Source organism: Argiope bruennichi, chromosome 8 (assembly GCF_947563725.1).
Source record: "Argiope bruennichi chromosome 8, qqArgBrue1.1, whole genome shotgun sequence".
Classification (NCBI taxonomy): Eukaryota; Metazoa; Arthropoda; class Arachnida; order Araneae; family Araneidae; genus Argiope; species Argiope bruennichi.
The window spans coordinates 46,275,594-46,302,622 of record NC_079158.1 but is presented as its reverse complement, the minus strand read 5'-3'; the positions used below and the strand labels follow the sequence as shown (position 1 = coordinate 46,302,622).

General features: G+C 30.4%; 1 protein-coding gene across 2 annotated transcripts in view; it reads right to left on the bottom strand.

Moving 5' to 3' along the window:
* LOC129981589 (LIM/homeobox protein Lhx5-like) overlaps window positions 1–27,029 on the bottom strand; it is a 251,959-nt gene that overhangs the window by 54,802 nt on the left and 170,128 nt on the right. For both annotated transcript variants that reach the window (XM_056092491.1, XM_056092492.1), the window contains exon 4: window positions 5,940–6,129. In XM_056092491.1, the coding sequence (XP_055948466.1) occupies window positions 5,940–6,129 (190 nt within the window). The remainder of the gene's footprint in view (window positions 1–5,939; window positions 6,130–27,029) is intronic.

The following is a 27,029-nucleotide window of genomic DNA, read 5'->3' as shown; positions in this document are numbered from 1 at the left end:
TTGTTATTTGAAACTAGTTACGTAATTAAAATAGTTTATAGATAGTTTAGTTTAAAAATTCTTTAATAAATTTAATTTATGTTTAAAATTCCCAATAATTAAAAACAAACATCATTCCCATAATTAAAACAAAATTAATCTAGCCTCAGAGTCCTTATATAACCTTGAGTATACTTTTCAGATTAAATTTCTTTCTTTCTTTTTAAAATAATTCTTGTAATTTAAATGTTGGTCTGAAACGCCAATGACTGAATTACAACTTAGGCACTAAGCAACTGAAATAATATTGATAGTATTTTCCCCATCGAAATCCAAGAATCATAGATAGAAAAGAATACTATGGAATCATAAAAATTTTGTTGAATTTATTAAATTTAACATGTTTGTATGCTAAATGTAAACGAGAATTTTCATCGATGCCAAACTTAATTTCTAAAACTGTCTAGATATGGTTGCATATCTAGATACGGCTGGAAGGAAGACGATCAGAGAACTCGAGCACTCAGTTGCCCTACCCTTAGTTTTTATAGAAGCAGTGGGAGGTGGAGAGCGAATCGATGTTCGAAAATATAAGAGGCCACTCTTCTGGGTTATACAGAGAGGGGATCTGAGCGTTTACACACACACCGGGGGGTACAGTTGTGTAGTGTTTTTGCATGTAGTCCGATATTTCTCTTAACCTTCCCTTCCACCTCCTCCCCTCCACTTTTCTCCAATGTCTCCTCCTTTTAAAACGCCCAGATCGGAGGTTCACCGCTCGGTCATATGACCCACCCCCATCACTTAACTTGTAATGAAGCGAAATATGTAGTACATTAATGGCTTTTAAGGGAGTCACCGTGTTTGTCTTGTGCGCGTGATATGTTTGATTTGCAATGTGTTGCGCCATTGTGTGGACCTTCCCCTCCAACCCCCGCGCCTTTGTTGCGAGTGAGAAAAGTGCTGAGTACGGTCTTTTCTTCTCCCGAAAGCAGAGTTCAGTTCTTTTCAGCGGAAATTTTCTAATGTTTTTTGACGCTCTTTCATACACAAGATATTGTTTTTGAATCTTTTCCGAGCGGAGAACAAAAGATCCTCCGAAGCGAGGATATGGATCAGATCAGAACTTTTATTTCAAATATTTTTCGGAAAATTCTGAGCCGCTGAGGGGTTCTGATATGCTTGAGAAATTACAAAAACTGTCTGTGAGAGAATAAAATTTCTTCTTTATAATTAGTTAAGTTTTGAGAAGAGGTTATCACTCGATAAAAATATTAACTAGCTAAATATCGATTAGTATCGATTTGTTTACAGATGGAGAAGCATGACACAGTTCCGGTTACGAAGAGATAATATTAATCAACTTTTAATTGACTTTATATTATAAATTACTATAAAACAGAACAATGAACTCGAATTTGTTATAAAATAATAAATATTCTTAGTTGGAAACATTTGCAAGTATGTTTGAAATTGTGGTTGTTTTTAAGTTAGTGTAACCATCGGTGGTTTGATGGGGCAAGGCATGGCGAGGTGGAGGAACATGAAAGTTAACTTAATTAGAAATTTTCCATTCCAAATGAAGATGGGTTATAGGCTTTATCTACTAGCTTTGCTTTTGATCATCATCTTTCAATATGGTAGTAATGAAGTTGTTTCTGCTGTCTAATTTGCTTCCAGTGATCTTAATTGGAACAAAAAACAAATGTGGATTAATTTTTTCTAAAAGGTCTTCTAAAAATACCATGACTTTTTATAAAGAGGAGCAAAGTAAACCTCAGTTTTTGAAAATGTGATACTTCCGTTTTATCGTGAATCCTAGATCAATAAATTTAGCTATAAATGTTAGATCAAATATGATTACAAGCACTAAGTCTTAACCTTATGAAGGATTGTGTTATTCAAACATTTCCTCTTTATTTAAAATTAGAATTCACAGTTCAAGAAATCTTGGTCTAGTTAACAATATTTATATTTTCTGGATTGTATTAACAATATTTATATTTTGTTGATTATGATCTCATTTTAGAATTCATTCGCTATATCAATGATAAAGAAAAATATCTACCAACTTGTTTTATATTAATTATCTTTAATATAAAAGATTAATTGTAACAAATTCAATAAACAGTAAGATGTTGTTAAGACGTGAAATTCAATATATGCCTTCATATTAAACTCACTAAAGTGATTTGGATTTTAACATATTCCATTCTTTCTTTTTAATATTATTAGAATAAAAATGAAGTAAAAGATATATGCAGATTTCTTTTGTTTTAAGCTTATTGAGCAGAATTTCTGTATAAATATCATAGATGCACAAAGAGAGATTAAAGATATTATTAAGTCAAAAGTGTTTAAGAAATTAACTTAAATACTAAATTCAAGTTAAAAGAATTAACTCAGCATTTATTTAAATAGTTTGCATATGTTTTATAAAAGAATTTCATATCAGAGCTTTGCTGTTATACACTATTCATTGTTCTCCTGAAACAAGAATAAAGTCTTAAATAACAGATGAAATTATTTTTTGAAACTGAGAAAAAAGTTTTTGTAACATAATTTTATTTTTCGTTTTAAACGACGTTATTTTAGTCTTCCACTATAAAAAAATACTCTGAAATTTATGGCTTAATGCTATAAGAAACGGCCATAACTAAATAATATTAATTAAATATCAAATTACGTTTATTTTTAAAATTTTCTTTTGGTTTTGGTAAATTGCAATCTTAATTATGTCATGATCAGATATATTCGTCATATCATCGGACAGAAAAAAAGAACTTTCCGATGCTTTGATACAGTCGAGAGATGAACAGAAAGAAGACATTTACTTAAATGAGATACGCATCGTCTTTTGAAGCTTTAAGATGCCTTTTGGAAAAGACGAGGGTTGTATTTGATCCAGCGCACTTTCCAAACTTCCATTCCACATCAATAACGAAGAGTACGCTCGGTTTAAAGCCTCCAAATCATGGGTTGTTTTTAAGAGGGGAATTTGAAACTATCAGATGACTGTGAACAATGGGCTGCATAAATAAAATTAATGTCCCCTAAAATTTATTATTATAATATGTTTATTTCCATGAATTATAAGCATTATTTTCAAATTTTATCTACTTGCTATGTGGAAATAATTTTTAGAATCATAATCCCCCCCCCCTTTTTTTTCTTTCTCTTTTACAAAGATAGAGGAAGTAATGCAATCGTCAAAAAATTAGAATACAATAATTTGAAGAATCTCCATGTTTCAGACCACTCTGAGTTCGAATAACGCATTTTTGGCATGACACGATAATTCAGAAATGCTCAGCTAGGATGAAAAAATTTGGTATATGGTCTTGCGACCAAATTTGTAGATTTCTTTCAAAGTTTGAACGAAAATAGGAAATTTATATATATGGCTGTTTCAACAGAAGTGAAATCGATAACCACAAAACGCAAAGAATTAAACAGATAAAATTTGGCAGCACTGATTTAGTATCTAAAATATATAATTTTGAACAAATCTGCCAAAGAGCTTTCTGTCGGTCTTTATTTTCACATGCATGTAAATACAAGGATTTAAATCAATGAATTTCGATATATTATCTGTATCTGGCTACAACTGTAGTTACGTACCAAATTTTGGTTTCAATCGATTGGCAAAAAAGGCTTCCAAAATATATATTCGAGGATTCACTAAAAATTCTATATCCTGGCCAACGCTATATATATCGTAATTATGGTTCACCAATGCCATTTGCAAGGCATTCGCGTCCTATCCCACAATTTTATGCGGAGAAAAAGGGATAAGACCTTTATTGAAGAGCAAATTTATGCGGAGAAAAATTGATAAGACCTTTATTGAAAAGCAAATTTATGCGGAGAAAAAGGGATAAGACCTTTATTGAAGGGCAAATTTATGCGGAGAAAAAGGGATAAGGCCTTTATTGAAGAGCAAATTTTATGCGGAGAAAAAGGGATAAGACCTTTATTGAAGAGCAAATTTCTGGGGAGTTCACTCTAATGCCGTCAAAAATAAAGTTTTATCAGTGCATTTTGCGCGATTTTGTTATATTTCGCATTTGCTGCGTTAAAAATTAACTCGAAACTCCACCTACTTAAGATACATGCGAACATGTAATACTATAAATTTATTCCAATCGATTTCAATGTCATAATTTTTAATCTGACATGCCATTTATGTTCATAACATGAACTCGGTTAAGATTTAGCATTCAGGAAATATTCTATCTATAGATTTAAAAAAAGTGAAGACTTCCTTCTACTATAAGTGTTTTTCTTTCAAAGTGAGCAAAAGAAAAGCAGAACTGACGTTTGGCTATCATGAACCTTAATAATAATAATAAACGAAGAACTAAATCCTGAAACCAAGAAAGAAACGTCTTCTTACTGTTAACAAGGCAAACAAACACAAAACCCGGGTCTCACGCATGATGTCCCGTGCGCCACCCAACACTTAGATTCGGAAGCTTAGGGTGGCCCACTCGAGGAGGGGGCTTCCAGTGGAAGAAATTAATGACTAGTGACTCACAAAAGGGATTCCTGGCTGGAAGATAACCTTCCGTTTAAAAAGACAATGCTTGGCTTTTTCTTCGCGAGGAATAAGTCAATTGCTTGTGTTTATCTTGCCCACGGAGCGTGAAACGTCGACAACCGTAATTAACGATCCTAACGACCGTTTTGTCATCGCTCTTTTGATCACGTGAGTGACAATTCACCAAATAGACGACAATTTCGGGGGTGTGGCGGCCGAAAATGGATCTTGGCTCTGTTTTGTCTTGTATGGCTTTGGATAATATCGTAAATATTTCTGTTCAGCGGCTACCTGCTTTTTCTTTTAAAAAATTTTTTGAACGGTATTCATGCACAGGAAATTTGCTTTTTTTTTCTATCAGTTCGAATGCAAAACTAAAGATTTAAATGAATAAAATATGGTACACAATTTAAGTATCTAAAAAAAAATCTCATCATATTTTGAATCCAACCTGTTAAAGGGTTGACTATTTTCAGTTTGTAAATTTTTATGGTAAAAGAGATAATTAAAAAAAGAAGCATTTGTTGTATTTTTTCATCAAGAAGCTGGAATTTATCATATGTATTATTATTTTTATAAATAATTTTAAGCCTCGTAGTCGAATATAAAGCTACCAAAATCAAAATTAATCTAAATGCATCATCATTTATTACTTTTAAAAGAGTTTCATTAAAAAAACAAAACAAAAAAAACTTTTTAAAAATAAAATTTAGTTGAAATTAACAAACTAGTCTCGATAATTTCTCCAGTTTCTTTAAAAAAGTTGATTAAAAATAATCTTAGGGTTATTTCCTAAGTACCAAAGCAGGTGTCAGTATCAATGTAAAATTAAAACGCATTATTGCTTTTAAAAAGCATTAACAACAAAAATATCTGGATTCCCGATGTATTGTGCTTTATTAAAAACATTTTTTAATAATAAATCTGAGTTGAATACCTTTTAGGAAAACACAGAATCTATATTTTTATAAATAACTTCATCCGGAAGCACTTGATAATGTTAAATAAAAGTGTTATCAAAATTTGTTTTAATGAGAAAATAACGTCCATTAAATCAATTTTTGTGCATTGAACCAAAAATGGAATAAAATCAGCGACTTCTTTTTGGCTGTAAACATTCTCTTTTTCATAACTTATTATTTTTAATATCTATGGATCTTTGAAATAGGATACGTATCGTCTTTCAGTTTGATGTATCTATATTAATTTTTAATTCACTGAATGAGTTCAGACTATGTAGAGTGGACTCAACCAAACTGTAGACTTATGTAGACACGAATCATGTATAGTGGACTCAACCAAACTGTAGACTTATGTAGACAGGAATCATGTATGGTGGACTCAACCAAACTGTATGTAGACTTATGTAAACAGGAATCATGTATGGTGGACTCAACCGAATGCGAAAGAAATGTCTTACCTGAGAAATAGGTGTATCCGGAATTGGGACCGGATACCATATCCGGGCTGTCGTCGAGGCCGTCTGGAGACATGCCCGGCCTGAGGGGTCGCATCGCTCTTCTGGGGCTGCGGAAAAAATGCCTCCTCGCACCCATCGAGCTCAGCTGCTTCATCCTCCTTTCTTTAGATCGCCGGTTCTGGAACCACACCTATAGAAATAAACAAAAGTAATTAGCCATGTTCAGATGTAAAAACCACAACTGAGGAATCTGAAAGTGTGAAGGACGAATTGAGCTCGTTCCCAATCCCATCCAATGGTTTTATTGCCACATGGAATCCTCCGGTTTTTTTTCCAATTTTTTGATCAACAAGGTGCTATGTTGCGATACTCTTCGCCCTTATTTCCCTTCATGAAAAATGTAACTTAAAGTAGACTGATTTTCATTTCTTGAATTGAAGAAATAGCTTGGATAACAAAATAATGACTCCAGACTAATGAAGAACTTTAAACGAATGTTAAGGCCATCTCACATTATTGTAGTCATCGCCTTTTGAAGGAGAGATAGGGAAACGGATCTACCAATGTAACAAATGCTTAAATAATTATTTTAGGTAAAAAAAATTTAACTATGATTGTATATACTTTTGGGTAAAAAAGTTTATTTTAATTTTAACTATTTCTTATGGTCCATAGGAGTTTGACAGGGAAAAAAATGGTCTTCGTATTTAACTAATATTCTGAGTTTCATGTAATTTCTAATATTACATGAAAGCCTGTTAAGTCTTTTTTTAGGGGGGGGGGGGAAGAGGAGGTTGTAACAGAAAAACGAATCGCATCTTTCAAGTAAAGACATTATTTCGTTTATCCTTTTTGGTCTGTTGTTCTAACGATGAAAAAAAAAAAAAAAAAAAAAAAAACCTTTGAAAACGTGATTATAGAGAGTATATGTGCGCTTTATGAAATCATAAATTTTCGAATTCGCTATGAATTCTGAATGCACGGCAATGGTTTTATTTTACATTTTATGAAGTGTATGTGAAAAAAGTGAGAAAATTGATTTTAAAATGAAACATTCAGTAAAATCTGCTTGCTTTGAGAGTATAAATACTTGAATTCCATCATGCTTTAAAGATATTTTGATGACTGATATGTTCGGATTATTTCAAATATCTTTTATCAGTTTTTTTCCCTGTAGATGTATCTAGTAATACGGTCGGAATAAAATCGATGTAAACAAATTTACAGGGAGCAAAATAGGAGAAAAAATAAAAACAAAATTAAAAATCTATTTTAAAATTAATTAATTTTTTTCAATGAAATATCTTGCTGTCTAAAAATCATACTAAGCAACTAATTCTTACAAAAAAATATTTTGTAATAATCATCATAACTTATACATTAGTGGAATTATTTTATTATTCAAATCATTGACAAATACACAGAGTCTGAAAAATATTCACTTAAGAGACATATTCACTGTATTGAAATGGAGTGATCTAAGTATAAAATCAACTGATAAATTTTTTCAGTTTTGATTACAAAAGAGCTACTGTGCTTTAAATTTTTTCAAAAAAACTGTTCTTATTTATGCAGCAATGAATTTAAGACAAATTCTTAAAAAAAATCTAAATAATACAAAAAATATTTTCTATTAAGAAAAATTCCACACAAGGCTTTAAAAGTGAACGCATAAATAACATTCGTTATTTTTTTCAGTTATCTCCTGAATTTTGAATAACAGAAATATATTTTTTAAAAAGGGAAATATAGAATAGAGGTAGAAAAAAAAAATGTAAGCACGGGAAAAATAAAAATTGAAAAGAAATCCCAGGATTACTCATGATATTAAAAGCTACCTTCTTGCCCCTACCCGATAAATAAATAAATCACCGGATTTACAATCTAAGCTCTTTAATGGCTTAAAGTAAACATTTAAATCTCTAGAACAGCAGGAGAAAAAAATTCCTTCAATTTCTTTTCAAGCTTCCACATACAACAAAAAAGACATCCTTAGAAAATTCTTTTTCTTGATTTTTATACCAAACTTTTCCACTGATAAAAAAAAAAAAATCCAAAAAACGCGTTTCCAAACTGTGGTTTACCGTTTCAAACCAAATGGCGACAGAACTAAGGAAAAAGTGCGACGTTCACACCGTGGTAGAGTCCTGCAAGACAGAACAGGGCCACTGTATGTGTGTGTGTATGTATATATCTATGTGTACCGAAGTCTTATCAGAGTAGAGCAGGCATGAGAGGAACTCCAGCTTGTGGTATTAATCCACGGAAAGCCCTACTCTTAGTCCCTTTATCAGAGGAGCTACGCACAAAATTCGCGCATAAAAACTCCCGCTCTCGCCAAACCCCTCTTCTTTCCCCTTTCAACCATTCTTCCTCCTCCTCCGCCTTTGGAGGCAGTAGCCGGGATCCTTTGCGGGAAAACAATCCCTCCTCCGCCTCCTGTAAAAGTTTCCCAATCCTCTGGCATCACTTTTCACCGCTGATACTTTCTGGCCACTACCTTCTGTCTATTCGCATTGTTTCCAACTCTTCTTTTGTTCTTAAGTTTTGCCGCCAAAACCTTTTCCTTCTGAAATCCTTAAAACTTTGGGAGGAGATTACCAAAGCCACTGACAAGTTTTCTGTGGATGGGGTTATGGGAGTGAAGATTTTTTTTCTTCTTCTTTTCTCTTTTCTTTCTCTTTCCTTCTTATTCTTTAAGTTCGTCGTCTTCTCTCTGCTGTCGTCGTCGCCGTCTTCTCTCTCTGCTTCTGTTTGTTGTTCAGCTGCTGAAAACGCTGCGCTAATATTTTTAGTTTTTATTTTCGGTTGTTCAGTGAGTGAGTTTACGCACAGTTCTCACAGCCGGGATATATCTCGGACTTAAATGAAATCTGTGCGTAAAAGAATTGACGCTGGGATGATAAGGAGTTAGTGAAAGAGCGAAAGAGTGAGAGAGAAGGGATTTAAAACGTACAAAACGCGCGGATATTTCTTAAATAAAAGTTTGAAAAGGAAAATTTAGTTCTGCCGTAGCAGTTTGAGGTACAAACCTTAGATAAATGGATAAATTCTTAGACCACTTTCTTAATTATTGTTGCAGGGATCTTAGCAGGAAGGAACTTAGGAAACTTATTTTTAATTGAAGGAGGGATCACAAACAGGTTGTCTTTATAGAATATTACGTATACTTTGAATAACAAACAAATACTTCAGTTTGAGAAGAGGGGGAAATGCATTTTTCTAGCTAAGGAGTGACATACAACATTTTATTGCAGTTTAATGGTCTTCTGCATAATATCTAACGTTTCGATTGTTACTGAGTAAAAAGTTATATTTCGTCTCTGAAAGTGTAATTTGTTGCAAATTTGCTTAAATTCAGAAAAAGATCATGATATTTCTATAATATATGGAGTCCACTTTAATCGGAGACCAATAGCTAATTTATAATGATTAGAGCTATGTATGTAATTACCATTAGAAAATAATGTTTTACATAATTTAATGAGTTATGTTCTTGTTGTTTCACTCAGCTAATGTTGAAAAAAAAAATTTCAAATTCAAATTATTTTACAGTCCACAGGTTCTGTTTGTTTTATTTAGTAAAATTCTTGGCACTCTAACATTTTCATTTCAAAACCCACTCTTCTGTAGCAAGCACTCACCAAGTTATGAAGTTTTCATTATCTCTAGATCAGTGAGGAAAATAACACGACTAATAGAATCCCTTTCTTCAAAAAAGTCATTAATTGGTTTAAAATAATGAATTTCATAGTTTCGTGACTAGGTGAAAAGCCTAGACCGAGAAAAATAATTTTTAGTTATAAAATTTTTTAGAAATTATAATTGAAGAATCTTTAAATTGTAACAAAATTCTGATTTGGTAATTTTTCCAACAATTAATTTAATGACTCAAACAACATAAAAAGTAGGTTTTTTTAAGCAATAATTAAAGCATTACCAATCTGAACTATACACTTTCTTCTTATAGTTTAGATACAAAGGGGTATCAATAGGAACACAATAATAATAACAAAAAAAAAGCAATTCGTGACAATACAAAATGGGAAGAAAGTATTACTAATTTATTACTTTTCAAGTAATTACCATTCCATGTTGAGGATTTGTCTCAGGTCTGGTTGAGAATCTCGTCCTCAGTGAATATTGTCGACCCATTCGTGAAAATTTGTGAGGATTCGTCTGGTTGGAAAGTTTTGGAGTACCTACCACACGGCATTAGATTTGATGTTTTTAAATTTGCATCTGTTTGGATCCATGAATTCTTCGTAGGTCAAAATTTTGGTTTTTAAAACAACTTCATACGGGCCGGGCCTACTGTGTTCTATGCGACCGGAATTTTCAAACTGACCCGTGAATGGGACAAATGTTTCAACATGAATGACAGTTATGCCGGAAAGTAATAAATTGGCAATACTTTTAAATAGTTATGCATTGCATTTTCATTATTGTGCTCAAAAATACGTGCCTTTATTGACTGATACTTCCTCGTATTAATTATTGTTCCAAGATTAGAGGAGATATCCTACATATAAAAAAAGTAAAAATCGTAATTTTTAAAAAAAAATTTTTTTTCATCTTAATTTTGATCTCATTATTCAAAGAAATAAATTCTGTAATTATACTCATAAAGCTATACTGATATTGTGTAATATTTACATATGTCTACTCATCTTCAACTTACAAAAGATTCGCATGCTTACGCCAACGTCTAAACATTTTATATACTTATTAATTATTCGCGTAATTTATAAAATGCGAATTATATTCAATATCATGTAACTGACTATGAACCATCGAAGAAATGGGCTTTACAAGAGACATGCATAGCAACGAGAATAATTGTTTCTCGTGATTATTCCAAATGAAATAAAAATCTTTGTTTGATAAAGTAAATAGTTACTTTGCTACTCGCTGCTTTTCTATAGTCTTCTACTGTTAAATATTACTTTTAAAAATCATATATGCCTTATTATATAATTTTCTTGATGTGTTGATGACTTCTTTGGTCCATATAAGGATAGGGAAAACTTTATTCGGTTTTCCAAATATACGAGAGAACGAAGACTGAACGAGTTCCTTTGCTTCAATGACTTGTTATTCGGAAGTAAAGTTAAGGCAATTAACTCTATAAAGAATTGATATAATTTGCAATCATTCATTAAGTCAAACAGAAATCTTGACAACGAGGTATGATTTTAGGAGTATTATTTTTCAACATTTTATAATAATAAAATTAACAGTTAATTAATTGGAAAAAATACAAAAAATAACCACAATATGTTAAATTTATACTAATATTACCTTCTTCGTAAAAGGATCTAGAAAACAGCAAAGTAAATTAGAGATAGAAATTTCAGCTTGAAGCAATAAAATTTATAAAGATTGTTCAAAGAATTCCCGTAAAAAATAAAATCACTTCTATTCGTAATTGTAGAAGTTTTTTTTTTTTTTTTTTTTTTTTTTTTTTTTTTTTTATCTGAGTGGATTTTTTCCCCCAGCAAATACAAAAATTCAAATCTGCCACTTCAATAGAAAACATGGTTGTATTCCAGAAATACAAAACTATACGAAATTTAAAATTAGCCTCGCCACCAACAACAAAGGACAATTTAACAGCAGAAAGAAGAAAAGAAGTTGCATCATCGACCTAAAATAATTCATAAATCTTTCGATGCATTAAAACAGTTTGATGAAAGGAACCAAAAATATTTCAACAAGAAATAAAATCATTTCTATTCGCAAATGTAGAATAATTATTACCTTAGTGATGCTTGTCAGCAAATACAAAAATTGAAAGCTGTTATTTGAATAGAAGTCACATTTGCGTTCAAGAAATACTAAACATATAAGAAATTCAAAATTTGCCTTAAATAACTCCAACAGCAAGCAATTTAATGGCAATAAGAAGAAAATAAGATGCCTTACCGATTTGAAATATTTCATAGACCCTACAATACAAGACACATTATAGATTCTTTTCATTGGCCTCCTTCGTAAATTTTTAAAGAGATCCCTTTATATCAATTCTTTTCTTATCAGATATTATAACGCAGGTCTCCGGATGACAGTAAGGAGGTAACGGAAACAGGAAACTGGTTAGTGAGTTGCGAACAGTGAAAGCTGGGCAACAAAGAGTTAAAAAAATCGCTTAAAATGTGCACATTGGTAGACCGTAGAAAAAAAGAGAAAGAAAAGAGAAGAGAGAGTTAAAAAAAAAGAAGAAGAAAAAAGAAGGGGCACACAGAATAAAGAAGAGAAAATTCCGCAAGAAAAGGAGGAGCGAGAGCGTACGGTCGGTTGGAGAAAAGAAGCGCAAGAGCATCAAGGATCGGGAGAGGCAGGGAACCGCGAGAAAAGACCACTCAGCCTTCAAATGCGCTTCTGCTGCCAGATAAGGTCGTTTCTGTGATTGTTGTGTTTACATGGCCTTAAGGCTGCTCGTCGGTCTGCGCTCGAGAAAAATATTACCATTATGTAACCCCCTTTCCAACAATGAGGACGCTTGTGGTTGAATAAAGAGTTTTTACGCGAACATCCTGTGTAAAAGAAAGTTTATTTGTTAAGTAAATAGCGGTATCGGTTCAATAGAGTATGAAGTGAGCGGCAACGTCTTTTTTTCTTTCTTTCTTTGCTCCGAGTGAAGCCGAAATTAAATAAGAGCAAATCATTAGAGGTCTTCGGGAGTTTTGAATTTTATTGTTTGGAATGACTCTTTCTATGTCCTAGAGCGTTGGAATTTTTTGGCCCTAGCTTTCAGAGATGTCCGTGCTTTTTACAAGAAAGAATTCAGTAGCAAGACAATAGCACTTGTTTGTTCATCAATTAATATGATTTGAATTGACCATTATTTCCAGTTTAATGCAAAGAAAATTCATTATCTGTTTAATTATAATATTTATAATTGTTTTAACTTATACTTTTGAGAATGAACTGGTGTGAAATTTTTTACATGAAAGGAAATGAGTTACTTAGATATATTTGTTGATACTTTAGTTTCGCTTAGTTGTCATAATGAAATAAAAAATATTTACATAGAAATCGTAGATATCGAATCATAAATAATAAAATTGTATAATCATAATCGTAGAATCATAGATATTGAAATTTTAGTAGGGTATCTCATGAACTTGTCTACATGCAAGTGTTTTAAATTTTGTTTGTTTAAACATTTTAAGAAATAATATTTTTTTAAGATAATACTTCTTTTTTGCATACAACATTTCCAGATATTTTAATCTGTGATAAAATATTTTTTTTGTAAAATTATCTACCAAATCAACAAATAATACTATTATAAAAAAATGGATAAAATCGGATATAGTAAAATTTTGTGAATTTCAATATATTTTCCATATTTTTTTAACATATTTATATAATTTTACACATTTTAAGAAATATTTTATTATTTCGCATGTTTTTATTACAAAAATATAAATGATTTTATTAGAATAGAATGAATACTAACTAAAACTTTCTTACGAATGATCTTATAATCGAAGTCATGTTAAGAATTAGCTAAATCACCCCTCCCAAGACAACTTCAAAATTTTTTTATCCAGAATAAGAGAAAGAAAAAAGATAACAATTAAAAAAATCAGTGCATCAATTTATCCTGAAATTTTTTATTCAAACAAAAGAGCTAATAAAATTTTAGAATAAACCTTTTTTATTTCTACAATTTTAACTCATCTATTGCTTAAAAACGATTGCATTCCAGAAATTGTTTTGATAGAAAAAATTAAAAACCATATTGACTATAATGCTGATGTTAATTTTCGAAAAGAGAGTTGGAACACTGCAGGGAAAAAAGATGAAAAGGAAAACAGAAGAATAAGAAAAGATTTAAGAAGTCACTATGCAATGAAGACCGAATAATTTAGTTTTAAAAAGCAATACTTCGATATCTGTGTGAGGCGGAGGGGGGGGGATTGTGTGCGAATGTGTGTAAATATATATATAGTTAACTTTTACAAAAAAGTGCTAACAATATTTTCCAGTTTTTAAAAATAAACTTTCCCTTTATTAATTCTAAAAATAAGCCACGTTAATAGATTATCAGATCTACAAATTATCAGAAATAAATACTTATTAATCATAATATAGATAATCATTAGAGAATGTTACCAGGAGACATGATTATATTAATTTGTTAAACAACTAATTATAAAGCTTTTTACTTGAGTAACTGTCGCTTTTGAAACAAAACCCAGATTGAAATGAAATAATGCGTTGGAATACTAATATTATTGTCAAACTTTGTATATCTGAAATAGGAGAGATAAGAAGTACGATGATGGAAGAGCATAAATGAATGCCAGAGTGAAAAAGATTTGAAATTAATCTCTGTGTAATGATATAAAAGATTTTGTAGGGCGTTTACAACTAATATTTTTTATTGAAAAAGAAATAACGTATATATATATATATATATATATATATATATATATATATATATATATATATATATATATATATATATATATATATATATATATATATATATATATATATATATATATATATATATATATATATATATATATATACTTAAAATTGTTTTATGTTCTAAAAACACATTTAAGTAAATGAATATAAAACCTGAATTTGTTCTACCACATTTATTCTATGATAAAATTCTTCATTTTATTTGATCATTGTAAATATTTATGAACACCTGTTGTAGCTTCCTTCAAATAGCACAAGTGGTATGTCATCTATCTGGCAACATTAAGACATACATTTAAAATTAGAGAGGCAATTTCTTGCTTTTGGCATGCTGGTTTTTAGTTACCTTCCTCAATGAATGCTAATTATCATTTTCCCTTATCTGTCCAGACAAAACATCCTTTAGCTTAAACACAAGCAAGCAGACCTCAACACACTTCAGCACCCATTGCTGTTGCCTTAACATCCATCCCAATACTGAAACCAACTCTGCCTGTAGGGTCTTTATTTTTCTCTTTCCTTTTTTCTTTTTCTGCCACCTCCCTCAACCCCTTTCCTCCTTTCTTTCTTCTGGAGAGCTCCCCTTGTCCCTTCTTTAAATTTCATTCGGATCGATGGCTCGATGCCATTGGATGGTAGTGGCGATGCGCAAACCTTGATGCTCAATACATCATTCTTTGGAGTGACTTGTGGCTATGGCGAGGGGGCGGGGTTTAGGCCTGTCACTAGAGAGATTTCTTCTTATTCTCTCTCTTTATAGAATAGGCACCCTTTTTTTTTATTCCTCACCCCCACCCCATGGGCTTTTTTTTTGTACTTGATTCTGTCGTGTCTTTCTTTCTTTTTAAATTCAGTTATCTCCTCTCCTTAAAGCTCCGTTATTAGTTATTTTTTTATAGACACTTGAATTTTTTAAAGGCAACATTTTATTTTGAAAAGAATAGGCATAGTACAAATAATCATAATGGTAATAATAATGTTTGCTAGTATGGGATACGAATAGCAAATGTTGAAGAGCTTGCGATATGTGTTTTATTATTCATCTATACATGATAATTCTTTGCTTTTCTGTTGTGTGGTGATGGTATATTTGTTTCATGGATTCAAATTCCATTTTTGAGTGGCTTCATAGATTCGGAACTCTGATACACCAGTTAATAACATGAAATGACATTTCAAATTTCAGCTTTACAGTTTTTAGAGAAAAAGCTTTCTGATTTATTTTGCTTTTATAATGAAATTATTTATTTTTGATTCATATATTTATCTTATTAAGTTTTTTTATCAAATAAAAAAGTTTATTTTTTTTACTGAACATTTTTTTTAATTTTTCAAATTTAATATCATTTTTTAGTTAGTAAGAAATACATTCAATAAAAAATTGAAGCTAAAAAGTATTCTATTATAACTATAAAATAAACTAATAAATACGTTTTTTTGATTTTTAATTTTATTTTTAAAAATTCTAAGACTTTCTTGAAAAAGAAATCACAATGCCTTTTCAAGAACTAATTTTATCAAAAGAATTGTTATTTCAGGTATGAAAGCTGAATCGAGTTTAAAAAAAGCTGAACAGAAAAAGTGGGGGGGGGGATTGAAATAATTTCTTATTAAATTCTTTCCAGTTATCCTGTGAATCTTTATAAGCGAAATATTCTTTTATCTTAAAAGAAATGAAAACTTATGAGAAATGAAAACTTATGAAAGAATTATTCATTATTATAGGTCTTTCAGGATGCTTTCTAACCTAAAATGTTACAAGCAAAAAAGTGACGTATTACATTTCTTCCTACGTTATATAATATCTTTAATTGATGTATTAATTTCCATTCTTCTTTCTCGAGAGAGATATGAAAGAAAGATGAAGGAAATGCAATAGTCTTTGTTTTAAAAAGGTGGTTTATATGAGATTGGAAATTATAAAGTTATAATAACCGGGTCTGATATATTAGAGATATAGCAAAATCTCGATTATCGAAGTTTTTTTAATTGCTCATTTATCCAGTATCAAAGAATTAAATAATACTTTTTCTGGCTTTTTTTTTCAATAAAGACTATCAATGTTTTAGGGGGGGGGAGTGGCCACTAACTCAGATTTTTGATCATTTTCAACATGCTAAGTCTTTTAAAATGTCATAATCAAAAGGGAATATAACTCCAAACTTTATTTTATGGAAAAGAAACAGTTTCATTCCTAAATGCTTCAATAGAGATATCAGAAAATTTCCTACGAATATAATGAAAAGTTTCGCTTTGCTGAGGGGAGAAATTATTCTTCAGAGAGCTCCCCTAAACAATGATTGAGAAAAACAAAAAGAAACAGCAAAAATCGGCACACTCTCAAATCCTCTTAAGTGATTCGTCTTTGAGTTTATATAATTTCTGTTATAGATATATTTGAATTTTTTTTTTATGATTCCAAATAAAAAAGTTTAAGAAACCTCCTTAAAAGAAAAGAAGGTATATAATTTAGAATTTATTATCGATTCACTGAGTTTTCGATTACACGAAGTGATTATGTTCCCAGTAGGTTAAAAAAACCTAAATTCTACTGCAAAGCTAACATTTTCCTAATAATTGCAGTTAAATTATTAATAATTACTCATCAATTATATTCTTTCTCTAAATTGCTTTTTGCGATGATCTTTCAATCTGATTATGAGGATATTTCATTCTTTCATTTTACTAAAGTTGTCAGCACGTTGACTTGCTGAGAAATATTTACTATCTGATTATATGTAGGAAAATGCTTTATAATCATTAATTAATTATTATATTAATTAATGATTTATTATATTAATTAATGATTTATTATATTAATTAATGATTTATTATATTAATTAATGTTAATTTAATAATAATTATTATCATTAATTAATTATTATTAAAAATAAGAATTTCATTTAATACGAATTATTTTAAAAATTTCCAAATTTGCCGCAATGAATTAAAAAATTCAAATAAACCTATTTTCTTGGATTATCGATGTAATTTTTCTAGAAACTATATATCAAATATTTGGTGATTTCTCAAGAAAATGTTGAAGTTAATAAGCAATCTATTCTTATCAATTTATTTTTTTTATTTTTATTGATTATTCTTTCATAAAATGCATTTTGCATAAATTTTAGGAAGAAAAAAAAAAATCCGTTATGCAATGAGCCTTCAATACTTTAACATCAATTTGAAAATAAATTTGTATTTATTTTGTAACTCTAAGACCTAATTACCAACCCGTTGATAATTTTTTTACATCAACAAGAACGAATTACCCAAACCAGTACGAATTAAATTTCACAAAAAAGCCCATACAATCTGACATTATATATGACTGCTATAAAAGATCCATTTATTTTCAATACACTAGATATTTAAAAGTATTACACTTACAAATATAAGTAATATATGAAAGTAACTGCAAACTCAAGAGATTTATTACACGCTTTACAAATGTTCATGCACATTGTCACATGTCACATCCAGATAGTAATTGTACTTGTTCCATTCATTTGTAGCGTCATCCCGCCAATGACCATCATTGCAGCATTCATTCCTTCCCTGAGTTCTTCTAATTTTTTTTTTTTTAACGTAAGGGTACATAAATAAAGTTTTTAATGTGAACTTGAAGGTTTCAATGACGATATAGTACTTCTAATTTAGAGACAATCAACCGATAGCGGAAACAACAATGATTTTAAATATCCGAGCAACTTGTTTTATGCTTAGTCTTCTTATAGAAAAATGGCCCATATGTCTTTGTGAAAATTCATTAAAAAAACGTGGGTTTATCTTATTAAACTGTCACAAATACACGTGAAGTTTCAGTGCCCCACAACTGCACTACAAACAAGATTCAGCTACGAAATTTGTAATTAAAAATTCATCTTCCGCCATTGGCGCGTGCCGTGTGAATCAGAGACAGCACGCGGAACATTTATTGAGAGTGCAGAAAAGTTGGTCAGTTATTTTCATATGTCAATCATATTTGTGCCCCTGAACATAAGCGTTTTAAAAGCGAAAGATTATTTTATATTATCACCTTTATAACCAATCCTTTGTATTTTCCATGCATTCTTAGATGAATTGATTCCTTAATATTTTAAATCCTAAACAGTCATATCCGTGTGACATACGCGCATCTAATTATCTCTTATCAAACTTAAAATTAAAATAACACCATTCTAATACGTTGCAAAATTTACAGGTAATCCACAAACCCCTCAAGTAATCTACGGATTCTTAATTGAATAAAAAAAGACATTATATTCTCTGCATAGTAATGATGAAAAAAGCGTTAGAAGTTAATGCAAATTGCTGAACTTCATAAGTTGAGGGCCAATAACTTAAAATAAAATTATATTCATTACGCCAGAATCTCTTCTCTGAAACAATATGAATAAATTTGATACAGAATTTTATTATGTAATTCATATATTAAAATGTATAAGTTTTTGAAATAAAAAAAACCGAGAAATTTGTCATAAAGAAAAGTGGTGGAAAAATTTGAACTAAAAGTTAAAAAAATAATTACGACTGATACATCGCTCACATAAAATTTGACAGAGAAATATGATGCTTCAAAGTGGGTCATCCCCCAACCCCAACTATGCTTGCTGCATAATTTCAGCCCAAAAATGGAGTTACGTAAAGAATAATGTATTTTCTACTGTACCGAGCGCAGAGTACTGCCGCGTAGGGATTAGTCATTACACTTCACTACGGAGGCGTATTCAATCAAAGGCAATGAAATATCGGCTGAGTTCGAGAGAGTAAGAACGGGAGAGAGAGGTAGCAAAAATGAAGAACAACATATATAAAAAAAATCTAGACTATGAATGCGGTGGTACAAAGGGCCCAACACAGAAGAAAAACTGAAAAAAAAAAGTTGGAGATTTATGCTGATTTTTGCATCTTTCGAAACCCGGGGTATACATTAAAGTCAAAAAATTTCCGGAAGGCACCGCAGAAAATGATAACACCAATAAACAAAATGGAAAAGGGGAGGGGAAAGAGCAAGGTAGAGCGTGTGGGGGGGGGTGAGAGAAGAAAGTCTTGGAATATTCCTGCCTGCAAAGAAATGAAGAAAATAAAATTACCAAATAATAATAACTAGAAGAAAAAGAAAAAAAAAAGTAGGAAAAGCTAAAAAATAATAATAAAATAAAATAAAAATGGGGAAAACTGAAAACTTCGCTGTAGTCCCCTGAAGGCTGAAATATACAAGAAAAGAAGGGAGGGAAGAAAGAAAAAAAAAAAAAAAAAATGCAGCACGAGGGAAAAGTAATAAAATAAAACCAGAAAAGAGTGAAGGAAGAGAGTAATTTCAAAGTCCGTTTGGCATGTTCTGCTCTGCCATTAATTGTTTGGCCTTCTCCTTCCTACTGGGATGCTGCAGGTAGAGAGAGAGAGAGAGAGAGAGAGAGAGGGAGAGAGAGAGGGAGAAAGATTCCTCTCCATCCTCTTAACGTGAAGGGTTACCATGGTGATTGCCTTCCTGATAATCATCGGCGAGTTCGCAGACAGGCTCATCAAGAAAGGCTACGGGGCATTATCTGTTAACACCTCGCTGTAGTCCTGTGTTCCTCTGTGTACATATACCGAGGTACAGCAGAATCTCAAGGAGTGTGATACGTAAAGACCTTCACGAAAAGAAGTTACACAAGCATTGCGCCGACATCCCTTAAAGTTTGGGCTTTGTGTAGAAAGGGATTCTTTTCATTATTTCATCTTATTTTATTTTCCTTGGTACGTCTCATTTGGAATGGTTGTAAAATTGCTTCTAAAAAGAACGATTCAGAAGGCATGAAACTGTACTAAGCTATGCTAAGTATACTTTCTGGTGGCTTCTTTTTTTTTAATGTATGTTCACATAGATTTAATGTTAAACCTCTGAAATTCATATTTGTATACACCAGAAGAGCAAAACTCGAAAAAATAGAAATGCAAAGCTTAATTTCAATTTTATTACAGTTTTTACAAATAAAAAGAGTTCACCAAAAAGAAAAAAGTATTCTGGAGATTTTGAAGATTTAAGAAATATTTTACTTTATTTAAGCATGGAGAGAACAATAAAAAGTATAAAAACTCATTCGGGCAATATCTAGATGTATCTAAATAGTTAAAATATTTAAATTATAAGTCGGAAAGGAAAAATTACCTAAGAAGCTAAAACAGAAGATTACGGAATCGAAAGTTTTTGTAAATAATTGTATACAGGTCATGAATTATCGTTCACCACTTTCTGCATGCATTACAAGTTTCAAATTTTTATAAGGTAAAAAAATTATTATAAAAAATTTAACTGTCTTAAAATCTGGGTGGGCATTAAATATATATGCATTATTATGTCACATTATAACTAAAACAAACATCATTTTTTAATTTTTGAAATTCATTTTCATTGAATCAAAAATCACATTTATGACATCAGAGATATATCCTACTCCGATGCAGATATTTTACTCGAACATGCTGTAACATTTTTCTTATAAAAAATTATTTGCTATAAGGGAATGAAATTCCAAAATGAGCATACTTTTTTTTCTCTTTTTTCCCCCTACCGATTAGCTAAAAAATTAACAAGGAAGTCTTTTTTAATTAAATATTAAGTGAAGAAAATTAATAACAGATTATCTAAAATTAATTAATAGGCTACTCAAAAACAAAAAAAATGTAAACAAGTTAATTATTCTTGTATTTTGAAATTCATCACACAGCGTCACTAGAATTTTACAACAAATAAATTTTGTTTGATTTATTTTTTATTTAGATATAATCGTAACATCAAATACTAAAATAAAGCACTGTAATAAGTGTATTGGTCTTATATCTATATTCTCTACTAAATTTTTAAAATTAATTTCAAAATTGAAAATATCTATTTATTAGGAAATTTGATTTGTAATTTGATACAGTTTTTAGGCAGAATAATGAAAATATTTAAATGAACTGAGAACTTAGAAGTCTAAATTATTAAAGGATAATAAAGAGCAATTTAAAGAAGCTGAGTATTAAAGAAGCAGTTTAGGCCTTTATACATTTTAAGATATATTTTTGTATCATTCCTTTTATTTTCTAATTTTTTTTCTTTTTTTCCAAGTTTTTATTCTTTTTTTCTCTTTTTTTTTTTCTAGTTCTTTTTTTTTCTTCTTTCTAATTTCTTTCTTTATTTCTAATTTTTTTCTTTATTTCTAATTTTTTTTCCTAATTTCTTTATTTATTTCTATTTTTTTTTTCCTAATTTCTTTCTTTAAAAAAATTTTTTTTCCTAATTTCTTTTTTTTTTTAAATTTTTTTTTCCTAATTTTTTAAAAAATTTCTTTCTTTTTGATGATAAATAATCAAACTTTCTTTCAAATCAAAACTAAAATTGAAGATAAAATTATTGTTATTATTACTTATGAAGATTTTTTAAATGATTGTTTACGTTTTAATTTAATAGTTTTTTTAGATAGAAGATGTTTAAGTGCTTGCATTTTTTCTAATTTATAGGTTAATTATTTTGAAGTCTGATGAATTAATTTTTTGATTCAATGCCAACATGAATGTGATTTTGAGATAAACAACACATCCTTTATTTCTTCCTTCTGAAAGAATTCTACTAAGCATGTCCCATGAAACACAAATTAATAAATAAAAAATAAAATAGAAATAGAAAAGAGTATTTTCTTAAAAAATCAATTTCACAACAAAAATAGTTTCGTAACAAGATTTCAATTCATAAAAGCAATAATAACATAAAAGCAAATTAAGAAAACAAATAACAAAGAATATTGTTATTATGAAAGAGAATTCTTACACCTAGATAAACAAATATTAGCAGCAGAAAAGTATAAAACGGACTAAAACAAAAAAGTTTGTACCAGACTAAAATTTTTTAAAAAATATTTAGTTACAAATTCTTTTTTTATTTCATAACTCTCTTTTGTACATATCTAGATTCAAGACTATATATAAGAAAATTTCGAGCAAGAAGGATTCTCAATCTTATTTTGTCTACGTTTTTCCAGTCTTTCCAATCAGAAATTTTTACTATTTTCAATTATATCAAGAAACGAAGTGTATATTGATAAACAGTGTTGAAATTTTAAATTCGTTTCTTTATGTGTCGAAGCTTGTTTTGAAGTATAAAGCAACATGCAAAACTTATTTTGTTAAACCAAGCGTTAACTTATATTATTTGTTACTTTCTTTCTCGGTTATGAAATTTCAGAACACAAAGTATTACTATCATCAAAAATTTCTATCTCATGAGTTACCAAATCTCTACATGTCTGTGCGTCTAGAAGATCATTTTGATAATTATTAGACTGTCATGCTATGAATATATTAATTTAAATGTTCGATAAACTAGACAATTGGAATTTGGTGTGTGATCTCAACGTACATTACAATTTTTAATCTCAATCGAATTTCGAATGAAATATATCAGCAGAAAATCTGCACTGTCTTTGTGTGCATGAGTACGTGATGATTCGAATGCAAAGTGAGCAAATATATTGAAGTATGGCACACATTTTTACCATTAAAATTATAGATGCTTCTCAAATTTTGAGAAACTTTTAAGTTGGTTTGCCTCTTCGAGCATATATGAGCACAGTAATTCACATACATGCTATATAAAGAAATTATAGCATGGGAGTTTTATACTATAATTGCTGTTCTGAATCTTGTTTTAGTATAAAAATATAACATATAATTTAGATCTAATCCATTGAACGAACAGTTTGTAATTGATTTGGATCATCTGTGATAAACTGTTTATCAGTCTCTGCATATACGTGTAGGATAATATATGTCTACTACATTTTGGATCAAATACGTGTTTTATTCTCTGTCGGTCGGTCTGCCCGTTCATGAATGAACACTATAACTCAAAAACGCACGCCTGATACATAAGTCTTAATAAGGAGCTTTTACTCCACAATTTCAAATCTATATGAAATTGTGAGGAAAAATTACGTAATCTATAAAATTTGAACCAAATTCGTTGAATGGTAAAATGTTTGTTTGTCTGCTCATATATAAGCGGAAATGAAACGTGTATCTACTTGATAAATCAAATTTGATATGCCATTTCTTCTGCATTTTTTGTAAAGTTTACTTGTAACCTCAACCCCCCGGGGGGCACCTCGAAATGAGGATGAGATGCTTCCGGCATGGTGGTTGGATCTCGCCACCCTGGAGGGTACACTAATAGGTGGGGGATCTGACTCCTCCCATCGATGACGGGACGTACTTCTTTCAGGGAGGGTTGTACCGTGGCCGGTGACGGCCCTTAGGACTCAACCACAGTTCCCGCCAATGTTGCTGTTGCGGTGGTCCGGTCATTCAGTTTTATGGTTTAAATCTGTGTGCCTTCATTTCGGGTCGGAGAGTTAGATGGTTGACTTACTTGTAACCTCACCTTGAGATGGCATTACTAGTTCGTTATTACAGTGATTGTTGCTTAATGGTATTTCTTTGGGACTGAAGATTTTTGATAACATTAGTCGAATCTAATAACAATAATTGAACTGGGTAAAATCAATCATGTTTTGGAAAAGGAAAGGAACGAAAAGAATTAAAATTCTGGAATTCAAAAAATAACAGAATTTATTAATTGTTAGTTGTCGACAATTGTTCCTTAACAGTGGACATATACTATATTTTCCATTCTTTTATTGCTTTCTAAAATTTGTTGAATGATGTTGCATTCCATGTTTCAAAATATCAAAAGCTTGACCTAGTTCGGTGTTCGTTGGAGTGTTTCTTTTTACACATTTGTCTCCGTCAGAATCATCAATCTATATTGTTTAGTCTTTCTCGCAAAAAGCGAACACACTTTCAAAATTTTGCAACGAGAAAGCCGCGAAATTTTTATCTGTTCCAATGTATCGCGTTAACTCATTTTAAATAAACTTTTATACTTGTTAGGCGTCTTTAATACTTAAACAACTCTTTTATTAAATCGAGTTTGCTTTCGATTTTTGTAATTCACTGGAAGTTAGTAGAGATTTATGATGGTTCGGATTTTAATCCAAAGCTGGCAGCGTGACTGTTCATTTAGACCAAACCAGACTGCTCTAGTCTATATAAAAGAATTAGAATCGCATATAAAAAATAACTAAAAAAAAGCGAGAAATTTCAAGAATGTCAATCATTAAATTTGATTGAAACGACGCCTCATTGGTATCTCTAATAACCAATTGCAAATCTGTTTTTAATTTTGGATTAAATTGGTTAGCAGTAGTTTATTTTAGTTTAGTTATAGGTACAATTTTAAACTAGCATTAGGGCAATTTTTGGATGGACCTCGCAATTTTGTTAAACACAGTCAGATGCCGAGGACGAAAACTGAGCAGTAAAGCAGTAAGTCAATTAACAGTAAAATGTCTAAAAATATATTCTCAATTCTCTTTACTATTCAACGAAACCGAATATAAAATGCATTTGTTAAAAAAGAAATTCGAGGTGCGAATAAACTCGTTTAATTAAATGCAGGAACTCTGAACTATAGAAGCTTACACGATTAAAATTAAAGGAATAAACAGGTATCGATGTTATGGAATCGTAGCACACTATTTATAAAAGCAAAGGACAGGGAGTGAGTGAGGGGAATCTATCCCCCACAAAACCATGAACGTTTTCTTCCGGAGTCCTTGCTAATCCAATTAAAAATCCTGAGTCCATTTCTGCACGACGTCGGACAAGTTCTCGTCTTCCTTCCATATTTTGCTCCTCGCACCTTGTTAGGCAGGTGACAGGGACAGGCCCGCTGAGTGACAGGTGAGGGATTCCACCGGGACGGGAGGGGTGGGCGACGAGTCATTAAGAGGAGTCTGGGTGCCCGTACGTGATCATCAAACGACTCGACGGTGCGTGAATACGGCTAATCCCAATTTTTAGCGCAAAACTTCCACCCGAAGATCGATCCCTCTTTTGCATGAAGAAATGGGAAAAGGGGATGGCTGGCATCGATCTTGGGCGGATATTGATAGAGATGTTATGTCATAGTCATTCACAGTTAGAAATATTCATTCAGTCGGGCCCTTTTACGTTTTTGCTCTCAATCATCTTGTCAAGGACGCTGGGAGATCATGCTGTGTATCTGTAACCTAAAAGTAGGAAACTTTGGATCTTGAAGGTAATAGTTACCCAAGAATGATGAAAATTTTTTAGATTCGAAACTCAAACCTGAAATATTATAGCCCGATAACATTTTAGGCCTACATCATATTTCTTTATTTTATTTTTAAAAATTGCTCTTAATCACTAAAAAATTTAAAAATAACACAAAAAATATAGTAATGCATTGTATGATAATATGTTTTGATTTTAGAGTAAAATGTTAAAATTTTGATTAATTTTCAATTGAAAATTGTAAGATCCTTAATTACCATCTACTACCATAGGAATAATTTAATAGTACAATAACGATAACGCTCATACTACAAAAGATTTACTGCCGTTGCAGTGCTTCTGAATATAAATGTGGTTATAAAATGTTGAAAAATATTGCTGTAAAATTTGCTTAGAATATTTTTACTAATTTGTTGAAATTACAGAAAAATTTATCGAAATTTAATTGATAACACTGAAAAACTTTAAAATTTTAAAAGTGATGTAAAAATGTTTTAGTGCTTCAATTTTATAGAGAACAAATGATTACTTTAATTAATTTTAAATGATTAATAACATTTTGATTAATTTTTAATTAAAAATCCAAATATAAAAACTGAAAGACAATTTATTAGTTTAGTACCGACTACTAAAGAATTAATAGTAGATTCTGCCATGGATTTGCCCTGTGGAGCGTTTTGGCGATTTTTAATTATGCGCGTTATCAGTACAATTTATAAATATTTAACACCTTATAAACATTATCGTGTTAAAAAAAACTAAAAATTAAAAATATGATTCAGAATTTCTAACAAAAAAAAAAAAAAACTAGAAGCAATCTTATCTCAAGTCAATATTACAGATAATAAACATGCTGATTCAAACGATAATTTTGATTTATATCTTTAAGTTGGTAGATATTTTTTTAAAAATTAAGTAGTGATAATTCTCAATCATTTGATTACTTAAAGTTTAACTGGTTTTTTTTTTCCAAATATTTTTAGCTAAATAATCCAAATTTACTCGTATTACTTTAAAAAATAAAAACGTAATGATTTTTAAGAATTTCTAAGGTCATTTTTAGAAACAATTAAAAAACAGTTGCTGAATTTTTAGAAACCTAGTTGTATAAAACTTTTTAATGGCTGTAAAACTTTCCTACAAATCATTACTATGTCCAATGAAATTAGCTGCTAATTTTACAACTATTTTCTTTTTATTTGAATTCATTGGAAATAGCTAAAGTTATTAAGAATTGGAAAATCATTATTAAAAAAACATCATTACCCCTCCATCTTTTTCTTCTATTTTCTAAAATACAATTGTGTCTCAAAGTAATTAATATCGTGCAAAATAAATACTAATGCCTTACAACTTATTAAAAACAAGTGTTACTATTTAAAAGTCTTGCAGATGAAAATTTATTCCCCCCCCCCCTCTCAAATCTTAATGAGTAAATTATATCAACCTTTCGCTGTCTGAAGTTGACATTTCCCCATTTAAATTTAACTTTTACTGTAGCAACTCTTTTCAATTTGAATATAA